The 12,490-nt window shown below is 40.0% G+C and overlaps 1 protein-coding gene across 1 annotated transcript; it reads right to left on the reverse strand.

The window, feature by feature from the left end:
• Positions 1-20: 20 nt before the first annotated feature.
• LOC140231748 (uncharacterized) lies at positions 21-9,823 on the reverse strand. The gene is made up of 4 exons (XM_072311900.1): positions 9,726-9,823; positions 9,034-9,256; positions 8,729-8,852; positions 21-114 (listed from the first exon to the last, which is right to left on the reverse strand). Exons 1-4 carry the CDS (start codon positions 9,762-9,764, stop codon positions 21-23), a joined length of 480 nt encoding a protein of 159 aa, XP_072168001.1. The 5' UTR covers positions 9,765-9,823.
• Positions 9,824-12,490: the final 2,667 nt, after the last annotated feature.

Below are 12,490 nucleotides of genomic sequence, written 5' to 3' on the forward strand. Positions count from 1 at the left end.
ACTGTATCTTTTTTGAGTATCTACTGACTTGGGCGGATGTCTTTCTGATCGCTCTTGCAGAGCTTCCTGATTTTGATGGAGGAGTGTTGGCAGCACTCCCGGGGTAGGCCGACACTGTAGGTAAAAAGAGAGAGTGAAAGAAATTTGTGAATTTCTCTCTGTAATTGTACTGAGCATTGTTTAAGCAGTGATCATGTCGAGTTACATGAGTGTACAAGTATGTACGCCATTAAAAGAACATCGTTCGGGGATGGATAACCAGTCACAATAGTTAAGGTTTAAGCAATCTTTATTATGCTCACGCAACACAAACTGCCGGCCGAAAGGGGCGAAGGTTGTACAACAACAATTTAACATACTTCTCAAACACTGCCCGTAAGAGGGCAGTATAACACACTGGCGCAATCACTTTCTTCTTTCTGTCTTTTTCTTGTACATAACAGAAAGGAAAACACTTGGCATTCGAATAATCATGCACATTCAATATGCCAGGAATGTGTGTGGAATTAAGCCAGTCAAACTTCCGACTAATTGCATGGATAGGTAGACCATGTTACGAACAGTCAGTGATTTGATAACACTGACACAAACATTATCCCGATATAGACTCAATGTCTCCAAAAGCATGTATGAACTGACTGGCAACTAACTAATATAAAACATTAACTTTACATTAGCTGTAATCAGCACTGCTATACAGTATTGTATATACCTATTCATTGGACCAACAATTAGAATCACGTGCATACAAATGTAACAATAATCTATGCTATACATGTGCCTTCATGTATATTCTACCAATTATTAAAAAAAAAATGACACTTAACACAACTGTAAAATCAACTACCTTACGCTGTAAAGAAAACAAAATATTTCACAATGTCAACTATCAAATCCATACCTAACTCTCTCACATTCTACCTTTTCTCACAACATGAAAGATTACTACTGTACATAAGTACCATGATATCCACATTCTCATTCACTCTTGTTACAACACTATCAAACACTGTACATGAATAACATACAGCTGTAATCACTTTTCTTCTGATGGAATGTGAAACAACAGTACATAAACACCACACCATAGCTGTCGGTCCTTTACAATCCCCCAAAGAAACACAATGCTGTCAGAACCAAATAGATGACCAACTATAGGCCCCAAAAGGACAGAAACAAAAATCCCTAGATAAATCAAGTTAAGGCATAAACACATTACAAGTTAAGTAAATAGTATATGGCATGGAAAACAACAATGGTGTGTATTCATTATAATGCCCGATATGCAAATTGGTATGAGTAAAACACAAACGAGTCATGTACATAAAAGCCACTGAAAATAGTCACCCATCTTATGCAGCAATATAAAACCGAAGTATCATCATCAACTTATCATGTGAGTTGTTATTAAAACCCTTTGGCATACTCCAAACAGAACAACTGACAACAATACATTCATTAAAAAGAAGTGACATAAGAAAACAAATTATCAGAAATAAACAGTGACCAAATACACCTGTATTATACTTTTGAAAACATACTCAAACTTCCTAAACATAATTTGTCCTTGAAGTGTATCACTATATGAACTGTTGCTTTGTACAGTATGCATCAAAAATAGAATCCTACATCTGCATCACTCAATACAATTTGACCTGGCACATAATTCGTATATAAGAAAAACAAACAAATGAGTGATAGGTACATCAAAACTATGAGCCATGTACAATGTACTATCATACATATCATGAACATGTAATTACAAATTATCATACGTACATCCATCTTTTCTTTATCAATAACATTGTTACTGATGTTCTACCTTTGTCTGTGCAACAATAGAAATCAAACGAAAATAATACACCTGTATGATGAAAACTCACCTCTCCTACATGTGTGCAATATGTTTTTAACATAAGACACAGGAAAGAACTCTAAGAATCATACACATTGCACAAACTCAAAGGCAAAGACAAAAACATAAGGATAGGCCTACTGTCTTATACGTACTGAGTTGTCATCAAAACCATCGTATGTATGCTACATACATAAAAAGGGTAAACATATTGATGTGATTTTACAAAACTTGCTATGTTCAAATCACCCGGCTGTCTACGCAATGTACATACTGCTGGCGTCCAATAACAATATTCATGTACTGTTTCTGTACACAAAAGTGAATCAGAATCAATGCAAAACACTCAAGACCGTATAGCAAGAATATTATCAAGTCTGTAATATTCTTGAAAAAAAAATACATGCATAGATTCATGACATACAATCACAAAAACAAACAAACATAAATAAAAACAAACAAACATAAATAAACACAAACTTAACATTTCCAACACTGTTGAAAATATCAATGAGTTGCAGTACAAGTACTATACAATTCACACAAACTTCACTTGTTGTCTGAAGAAGTTCTGGTGTAACTAACATACTATTGTCAACTAAAATGTACAATACATGTATTACCTTGGACAAAAAAACATAATACTGCACTTCTAGATCACAAATTTATGCATCGCAAGTTCTTTTCTCACTGCTAAGTACTAATTTCACATACACCTGTACATTGTAAATTGCAGTAAAAAATATCTCATAACCTGGGATATCCTAGTTTCACTGAAAGCAGTCAGTTTATCCTATTACATGCATAAATATATAAGCCTAACAAAACTTATAGAGGTAAAGCAGGCATGTAGCACACAGTTCAGTTCACAAGTCAGAGTCCAGAAACATCCGGTAGCCGAGGTCAGAAGTGGAGGTTATGAAGCCTCTGAATAAACAGTCAATGTCTGGAGGACGGCCAGGAGGGGGTCCTACATGCAAGCATGTGGAGAGACCTGGTCGAGGGGTGGAAGCAATGTCTGAGGTTGGAGACATCACAGGTGTGCGAAGATGAAAATGACGTGCAGTAATCTTCTCACGCCGTGGAAAGCGAGATGTACCTCCAGGTGTGGAGGCATTGGTGAAGGCACGGGGCCCACTGGATGCATCTGGGGGGCGCCCAGGAGGGTCAGTGATCTCGATAAGGCGAGGATGGTCTGGGGGACCACCGTGTTGATGGGGAGAGGTGATGCTACCAACACTGATGTTGAGAACATCCTGAGGAAGCTCATCAGTGGGTGAGGTGTCCAAGGAACAGTGGTTATTGACATCTGAAGATGGCTGACATGCTGGCCAGCCAGAGAGATGATGAGGTGTGGTTAGGGCATCACAGGAATCATCGTCGGTGATATCAGGGATGGTGTCATTCATCTCAGAGGTTGGAATGATGGCTAGCTCCGACTGAGCTAGACACTGACGCTCAGGCTCAGCATCCTGGGAACGGGGGCATAGGCCTATGCCTTGGTGGTGACCATTGCTGGCTGGTGAAGGTTCGGTCACATTATTTGAGATGAATGAAGGTGGGTTGTACCGGGGAAGGCTGAGAGACATCGGAGGTGTACGGGAAAGCCGAATATCTGCCTTTGGCGGAGGATCAGGACCATAGGTGTACGAAGGTCCATCACCAATTGTGATACGGCGCTTTGCGGGACGGATGGTAATGTCGTGCAACACTATGAACGGAATGCCTGCCTCAACTATAACATCCGGAGAGTCAACAACTAACCCTTCAAAGAGAAATGCCTTTCCATCTCTGGTAAGTGTTAGGCACGTCCCTCCAACAACTGCATACGGTGAAGAATGGTCAACTGGATAAGCCTCAGAAGAGTCCGTAAAAACACCTCCAAGACTCTTGAATACTGAATAGCCAATGGAGTTCTGTGGAGAACCACTGGCAAGAGTAACCCGGATAGTCTGTTGACCATGGTCAAGATCAATGTAGGGAGACATACAGGCCTTTTCAGGCAACACCGAGGGACTATCTACTGGACACTGTGGTGACTGATCAACCCGGAAGTGGAGCTCATCCGACTGCGATGAGCCACGATCATAGCAGTAAGAATTGTCTTGAAACCCTATTGACCTGTCTAAATCTGACATATCCTTTGCATCTCCAAGACTAGTACTGTTTGAATCAGCAACACATACCCTAGCAGACAAGCAGACAATATCTGTAGCCAAAGCACTGTCATGAAGATCATCAAAACATTCATCAACTTCTGAGAAATCACATTCTGAATCTAGCTCATCATAATCATCCAGATAATTGTCATATGGACACAGGGAATCAGAGTAGCCAAGGACGGACGCCGCTTGGCGAGCACATGTAATGACATCTCTTTCATGCTCTGGTAGGAATGAGCAATCACTGATGTGATGCTGGTTTGGGCGGTTGGCCACGAGACAGATTGGGCAACTGTGAACTGTATGTCTAACATTAGAACGACTGGACTCACTGACACCAAGACTACTCATACACATAGGGACAGGACGAGGAGTAATGCTACATGAACTTGGATTGACGCCATCATACCGAGTAGCATGCAATACTAGATCCTCATGGGGACGAGGTTGGTTAGGGTCCCCAAAGGGCTCATCACAACTGTCATAACTTTCATCATCATAATCGTCACAGAAATCATCATAATCAAGACCGACATAATCATCCTCAGTCATCCATTCATTGCTTTCATTTCTTTTGATTTGAATTGACTCAGAATCGCAAACACTGTAAGGTACCTGGTACATTGTACTTCCGGTTAGAATACTGGTACTGGTAGGGGCGGCCTCTCTCTCGGGCCTGGGTGCGAGGTCGTTGCCTCAAGAGGGGACAGGGAACAGCCATTCAAGGGCTATGTATGGGACTACAGCAGATGCGAGCAAACAATAACTACCTATCACGACACGTTTTGCCGACCGACTGGCTGCCATATCATGCATAAAATCCATCGGTAATGAGGGAAGAGCAGGGTACTTGATCCCATGTAGCTGCCACCACGCCATTAAAAGAACATCGTTCGGGGATGGATAACCAGTCACAATAGTTAAGGTTTAAGCAATCTTTATTATGCTCACGCAACACAAACTGCCGGCCGAAAGGGGCGAAGGTTGTACAACAACAATTTAACATACTTCTCAAACACTGCCCGTAAGAGGGCAGTATAACACACTGGCGGTAATGTTTTTTTTTTTCTTTTTCTGTAAGGAATATTTGATTTGAAGTTTTATGTTTCAAAAGCACAATATTGTGTGATTTTTATTAAAAGTTATGAATAGAACACAGTTTTAGAAAAAAAAAAACACTTTTTTTCTCTCAGTGCTCTTCCCAGTCGAACTTGTATTGTGTGGTTTGAAGTTATTTTTAATGGCACATACAAATGTATAATGTGAACTGTTTTATAAACAGATAGACCTTACCTTGAAATTTGTGCAAAAGCCAAAGAAAAGGATAAAAAAAATCAACAACATACAATTCATGTGTAATGACTAGAATGTCCAAACCAAGCTGCTACTTGCACTTGTAATGCCTTCCTGTTGATGTTAACTGTCATTGATTGCTACATTCGCTACTGCTCTGGCTTTCCTTTTTTATGCCTCCGCCACGAAGTGGTGCCGGAGGCATTATGTTTTCGGGTTGTCCGTCCGTCCGTACGTACGTCCGTACGTCCGTCCGCTTTCGTTTACGCGATAACTTGAGTAATATTTACTGGAATTTTACCAAACTTGGTCCAAGTATGAAGTATGATGGGGCAACGATTTGATAAGATTTTGGGTGAAATCGGCTAAAGGTCAAAGGTCAAAGGTCAAGGTCAAATCATGAAATTGTATCCGTTTACGCGATAACTCAAGACTGTATGGAGCAAATTTCACCAAACTTTGTTGGAGGATGATGTATGATGGGACAATTACTTGATTAGTTTTTCAGTGAAATTGGACAGAGGTCAAAGGTCAAAGATCAAGGTCAAATCCTAAAATTTATCTGTTTATGTGATAACTCAAAACTGGATGAAGCTGCTTTCACCAAACTTGGTCCAAGGATGATGTATGATGGGACAATTAGTTGAGTAGATTCTAGTGACATTGACAAGAGGTCAAAGGTCAAAAGGTCATGGTCAAATGCTAAAAATGTTGCTATTTCCCCCATATCTATGCAATGCCCGCATTTATTTTCTTGAAACTTAGTGTAGACATGTACTACTGCGTAAGGATTCTCCAGAGAGAGTTTCATGTCATAAGGTCAAAGGTGAAAAGGTCAAAGGTTAGGTGAAAATGTTGCAATATCACTTTTCTCGCAAATGGTTCAATGTATCTTCATGGAACATGGTACATGTGCATGTACTGACAGGCAGGGATTATCTAGGGAATTTAGGGGTCATGGGTCAATAGTCAGGGGGTTCAAAGGTCAAGGTCAACTCCTCAAAATGTTACTACTGTATTTCCCTCATACATGTATACTAGTATATGCAATGATTGCATTATTAGTTTTAAAAGTGTTTAATATATGTACATGTATTACTTGATGGAGATTTTCTTGGAAATTTCCAGCCAGAAGGTCAAAGGTCAAAGGTTAAGGGTCAAAGGTCAGGTTTAAATGAAAAAAAAAATATTTTGTACTGTAATTACACTCTTTCTTCATACCTTGAAAATTATACTCAATGCATAAACTTATAATAAGGTCGGTCAGAAGTCAAGTAAAAATTTTCAATTCCCCAAATATGTGTACCTGCACTCTTTAATAGACAATTATAGCAAACCCAGTTCGTGGAAAGTGAACATTCAAGATATTTCTGACAAACCTGTTATTTCGATATTTTGCCAGTTATGTGAAACTGTCATCACACATTGTCAAGACATTGTACTATACACCTATTGGGAGAATCATGCATTATGGCGGAGGCATCAGTCGCCGTAGCGACATTTCTAGTTTTTTCTCTCATTGTCTGTCTCATATTGCATCCCATGCTTGGCATGGGCGGGTCTTTTGAATTGTCCCAGTAAGATTTTTTGTCCCTCTATTAAGTCGGCAACTGCTTGCTGCCCCTTGGTGAACCTAGCTTCCCCCAAAGCTACAGCTAATTTTACTCTTGAGAGAGAGTAGAGTTGTTGTTTTTTTTTCTGATAGACTGAAGGTCAGTGTTATTTATTTCTTCTTTATTTTTACACACTTACTACATGTGTGAGCATAATTAACATGATTTATACTGTTTGGTACTAACGTTCACAATTCTCTGTCCAATCATTTCTTTTTACCATATGATATACATAAATTCTTAACTATCAGAAAAATTAATTCTTCTTGCGGTTGGTTTCCCTTAGTCTTTCCTCCACTTTCTTCTTAACTTCCTTTTCACCTTCTCTGTGCCAATTCTTGAGGAGATTGCTATTCTCCTGACAGATATTTTGCAATCTTGTTCAAAAGGAACAAGTTTATTTCATTTTTTTCTACTTCTCCCTTTTATAACTCTTGTCATAGTATTTTTTTATGGAAGTATGCATTTCATTTCAAGTCAAATCTTGATTTCTTGTTTGTTTCTTTTTTTTTTCAAGATGATCCTATATAATTATAGGTTCGCATTATAATAATTATACCCAAAGAGTTAAAAAACGATTATATATCATCATGTAAGAATGACAGTATGTTTCCAAACCTAAAAGAAAAAATCACTTAGTTAAACATAATTAAAGGTTATGACATTGTGTGAGGTTAGCGAGAGTTGTGGGTGAGGGAAATCTTTATTACATCATCTAGAGTATTAATACTCTGTGTTCTTTCTTGGAATAATAGTGGTCCTGAAAAGAACCGTTTGTGTTATTTCAGTATTTCGTGACGTCACCTCAGCTTGCGATTACTGCCGGAATGACATGTTGCAGGTTGTCCAGCTGGCGGTTGATGAAGGCTTGGTCCACTCTTTCTGGTGATCCCTTCTCTGTCCAAGAGTGCCTGGGCATAGTGGCTATTGTGCTTCAGGTCACTGTCCTGTAGCAACCTGCAGTTGCTATCAGGGTACGCTTCGCGAACGAAAGGGACAAGGTAGTTTTGAAGGATCTCGTCAGCAAAAAATTCTTTCCGCATTATAACAGTGAAAATCGCCAGTCTCGTTCGTCCATGTCTGTTGATACCGGCCCACACGTGTACTTTGTCGGGATGTTTGGGCCTTGGTCTCTTCTTTGCTGGGTCTTCCTCCTTTCTCCAGTTGACACCAGAGGCTGGCCGATCACCTTCGAGGAAAACAGTGCATTCGTCCGTGAAGATTGCGTTGTCAAATGTTTCGCTACTCTCCACCGTTCGGATACAGTATGCACATCTGGCAGTCTCACTAGACACCTGTATTGACGAAGCAGAACCTTGTGTAGAAATGTTCTTGAATAACCCTCTGTACAAAACCTGAACTTTACACAGGAACTAATGATGTGTATGTGAGTGTGTACTGCTGTGGACGTGGAGTCCCGGTAGGTAAATCACACATCCACAATAAGTATTTACCTGTTTCCGTGGTTGTCCTTTCGTTCTCCTTCGAGTTGGCACTAGTGGTACTTGGTAGATTTGTCCGTATCAAACTGTCTATAACCATTCACTTTCATAACCTGAGCACCAACTGCAGATGCCGGAAAATGTGCCCCCTTATATATGGGTAGGCTCCCATAAGGGGTCTATGGGAAGCCATAGCGGGTGTGTGATGTGCCCCGCTATAGCCATAGCGGGTGTATGGTACGCCCCGCCATTCCCCACAGGGGTGCTCCTACTACTGTGGAAAGGTGACTTTACTCGTTAATTCTAATGCACTGTATACAGTGCAATTCTATATCCTTTTCTATCCATACATTCAACACTTACGGTTTGTACTTCTTGACCTTCAGCATGTCCCACTCTACGCCAATGGAGTTCACATCCACATCTGCCTTTTCCAGGGTCTTGGTGAAGTGTTTGCAGAGTGTTTTGACATCTTCATCACCAAAGTCTGTGAAATTACACAGATTAAAGAAGCACTTGCCAAAATGAAATAAAAGTCAGAATAGAGTATCATCATTGCTGTAGCAGCTTGAAAAAGTACATTTTATTTTGACATATGCGAGAATAATGGCACGATAGTTCCAGGTGTTAAAGGCGACAAAATAAATACATTCTCAACCAAGCCATACCATCATCAAGCTGGCTTGGCCAGAAGCTGAAACTCGGTATCTTCGTGACTGCTAGGACATCCTTTGACATGTCATCAAATCGACCCATGAGAGCTGTCTCCAAAGCATCGACGAGGACCGCAATATCCCTGTCGACATCACATTCACCAGTCAGTTCAACATTCCCGGCATCAAATGATTCCTTGAAAGCGTTCAGTCTAGGTGAGCACTTCCTGAAAATGGACTATTACCAAAGAAATAAAGAACATTGTGATAAACTCATAAATTCATCAATATAAACTTCATTTACATACATATTTGTCAATAGTGACCTGTGTTGTCTAACAATAAATTAACTCAGTCATGTTTGGAACTGAGTTAATTGTCCCATCAATTGTGCACAAATTTCCAACACAATATATTCATATGCAGGCATCACATTACAGATACACAGGTGAGATGATTTATAAAGCTCTCAGCTCCTCCTCACTCCTTCTATCTTACTTTACTTTACCAGATCTATGTCACTGAAACTGAGAATTCTGGCATTCCGTTGGTTAATGTTGAAATATCCTTTGCTGATGAGCTCTTTCAGAACCAACTTAAGTTCAAAAGGCACACACCTTCGAACATGTCATGCATTATATCTTGTGCATAGTTAGTGACTACATGGAACTCTGTAACACTATTGAGGGGGCATGAAGATTTGATACCTGTTTCTTGCAAATTGTTGCGAGAAAGATCATCATCATAGTTCTCCAATGTTCTCAGCATGTCTGTTTGTTCTACAGTCTTGCATCGGATATCATTTCTTGCCATTTTACACCTGCGACAAGGGAAATTTGCTGTAAACCCTTCTGCAAACCCGAATAAGGAGTGGATGCCCAGGTTATCACCTACAACTTGGCCAAGCCCTACTTTCACATTCCCTCTGAAAGCTTTAGTATGAATATCAAGTCCATCTGACCTTAGAGCATTGATATCCTGTACAAACTGCTTGAATATCAGTCCATATCCATACATCTTTGCATCAGATGCATTGAAGAGCATCAGAAGAAATATATTCTTCAAGGCAGATCTGTGTTTTAGTGGAACATTAGCAACAGTGAAATACACAGCCCCTAACTTGTGCGTTCCGGCTTTTGGGGCAATAGGGTTGGATACTGACGACCAGTCTGTATTTTGTCACCACAAAGTCTGCATAGACTCTTGAGCCACTCCTTGTGAGTTTCTGTCGGGAATAAATCATAAAAGAATCAATAATATTATCAAAATACTTGAGACACATCACAATTCTACTGAAATGGTAAGCTGCTTCAGAACTTTCATCTCCTCATCATCAGGACCAACTTTGAAACCAATATAAACACCTGATGGGTCCAGGAATTCCTGTCTAATCCAGAGAACTGCACAGGCTGGTATGACCCTCCTCACACGTACCTTTCTCCAGGATTTCATGTCTGTAGCTGGTATAGCGACATGACCTGCAATATACATGTAAAATAAGGTAATGTGGGGAAAAAGTTATTTCTTGCCAGCCAACAGTTCAGTCAGGAGTGATGATGCCTTTTGTATTTTCTTTGAATGCTTTCCAAACAGGGAAGCCAGGTGGTTCACTCCAGATGTGAAATTTGACTGGACATGTTCTGCATAGGTCCTGGAGTTGTCCTCCCTTCCTTCTATAATTTCAGCCATGTTGTTGATGGTTTTCTCAACAGCCTTGACCTCAGCCCTCGGTCCTGCAAATAATCTCAGAAGACAGTCAGACTTCCAGGTTGGAAATTGCCTCCTTACTTTCATTTCATCTGGGAGAATGCACACATTCCTTTAGAAATCGGGTTCACTTTCCAAATTGAGTTCTTTGACGATTTGCTGTAGTAGGTCTGTGTTGAATCCAAATTATGAATCTGTGAAGTGGGTGTATTTGTGTAAGGTATTTTGATGAGGAAGATTGAGGAAGCCTGATTTGCGTAGTAGAGAGTATAAAGCTGATGATGATTAATTTAGAGAACAGAAAATTTTTTTAGGCGAATCTTCGGGTAATGACTCGAAATATTGAGAAACTGTTTTGTCGTGTGTGTCAAATCTTGGTATAGAGCTGTGAATGATTTTAATTAGTGATTGCATGAAAGGTGAACTTGCGATACTCAGGTGAGCACTAGACCCGTGGGTCTCTGGTTTCAGAAGAGATCCATTGCCACCTAAAAAAAAAAGAACACTCTTGTCTCATGTAAAGCCAGGATAAAAGTTTGATGTGGTGATGGATTTTGAATGTGTAAATTACATCTGATGAGAGACATGACACTGTATACAAGTATTCAACATATCGAGCAGTTAAGCATCACGGTGTATATTAATTCTATTGTATTGTTTACAAGTTCAAAACTAAATGGTTTCGTGGTAAAAAAAAAGTATTGGAATTCCACTGCACAAATTTATTTAACATATCAGAGTGGGTCTTAAAAGAGAATCATTCTGCACACATAAAAATAATTAGACATCAGAGTCACTCATGTCCATTGGTTCGCTCGAGTCATCAGAGTCATGGCTGGACTCCAACTCTAGGTCACTCTCTGAGTCTTCTGCTAGTTGAGATGTGGTGGTATGCGGTTGACGGGACCGAGTGCCAGACTTATTCCACAGGGCAATGGCCAGCAGAGGATAGAAATTCCCAACATCTTTACTGTGCAACTGGATGATGAGGGCATCTGAGACAGTGGCATCTGTCAGAGCTGTCCGAAGTGTGGTTTTGACCAGCTTGAGTCGACTGAAATCACGCTCTGAATCTGCCGAACTTGCCGGGATGGATAGTAGGAGATCCAGCAGTTGTGAGATGTTGGGCATTTCTTCCCTGAAGCCAGGAATGATATTCTGCCATGGCTCTCCCTTCATGCTGCCCCTGTAAAAATTATGTATTGAAGGTAAATTTATTAATCTAATTAAAACAATTCAACAAAATAGGTTTAGTGTACACATGGTTTATTTTCTACTTTGAAAATGAAGAGTGCATTAAGAGAGGAAAAATATGCTATGGAATTGGCAGTTCACCAAGATATATAAACAACTCCAATCAAGAACAGCAATCAAGTTTAAATCCTCAAGGCATTTGTAGCATGGAAAGATGACTTTGCTCGCTATTCTAATGCACTGCACTGTATACAGTGCAATTCTATATCCTTTTCTATCCATACATTCAACACTTACGGTTCGTACTTCTTAACCTTCAGCATGTCCCACTCTACGCCAATGGAGTTCACATCCACATCTGCCTTTTCCAGGGTCTTGGCGAAGTGTGTGCAGAGTGTTTTGACATCTTCATCACCAAAGTCTGTGAAATTACACAGATTAAAGAAGCACTTGCCAAAATGAAATAAAAGTCAGAATAGAGTATCATCATTGCTGTAGCAGCTTGAAAAAGTACATTTTATTTTGACATATGCGAGAATAATGGCACGATAGTTCAAGGTGTTAAAGGCGA

Source organism: Diadema setosum, chromosome 8 (genome assembly GCF_964275005.1).
Source record: "Diadema setosum chromosome 8, eeDiaSeto1, whole genome shotgun sequence".
NCBI lineage: Eukaryota > Metazoa > Echinodermata > Echinoidea > Diadematoida > Diadematidae > Diadema > Diadema setosum.

Bases quoted from the DNA above. Each gene is read 5' to 3' on its own strand.
- LOC140231748 (XM_072311900.1), bottom strand. From the start codon at position 9,764: ATGATGATGATCTTTCTCGCAACAATTTGCAAGAAACAG. The intron at 9,257-9,725 runs GTATCAAATCTT...CTTTGGTAATAG, and splicing joins CAACAATTTGCAAGAAACAG to TCCATTTTCAGGAAGTGCTC. The intron at 8,853-9,033 runs GTATGGCTTGGT...GTAATTTCACAG, and splicing joins GCCAAGCCAGCTTGATGATG to ACTTTGGTGATGAAGATGTC.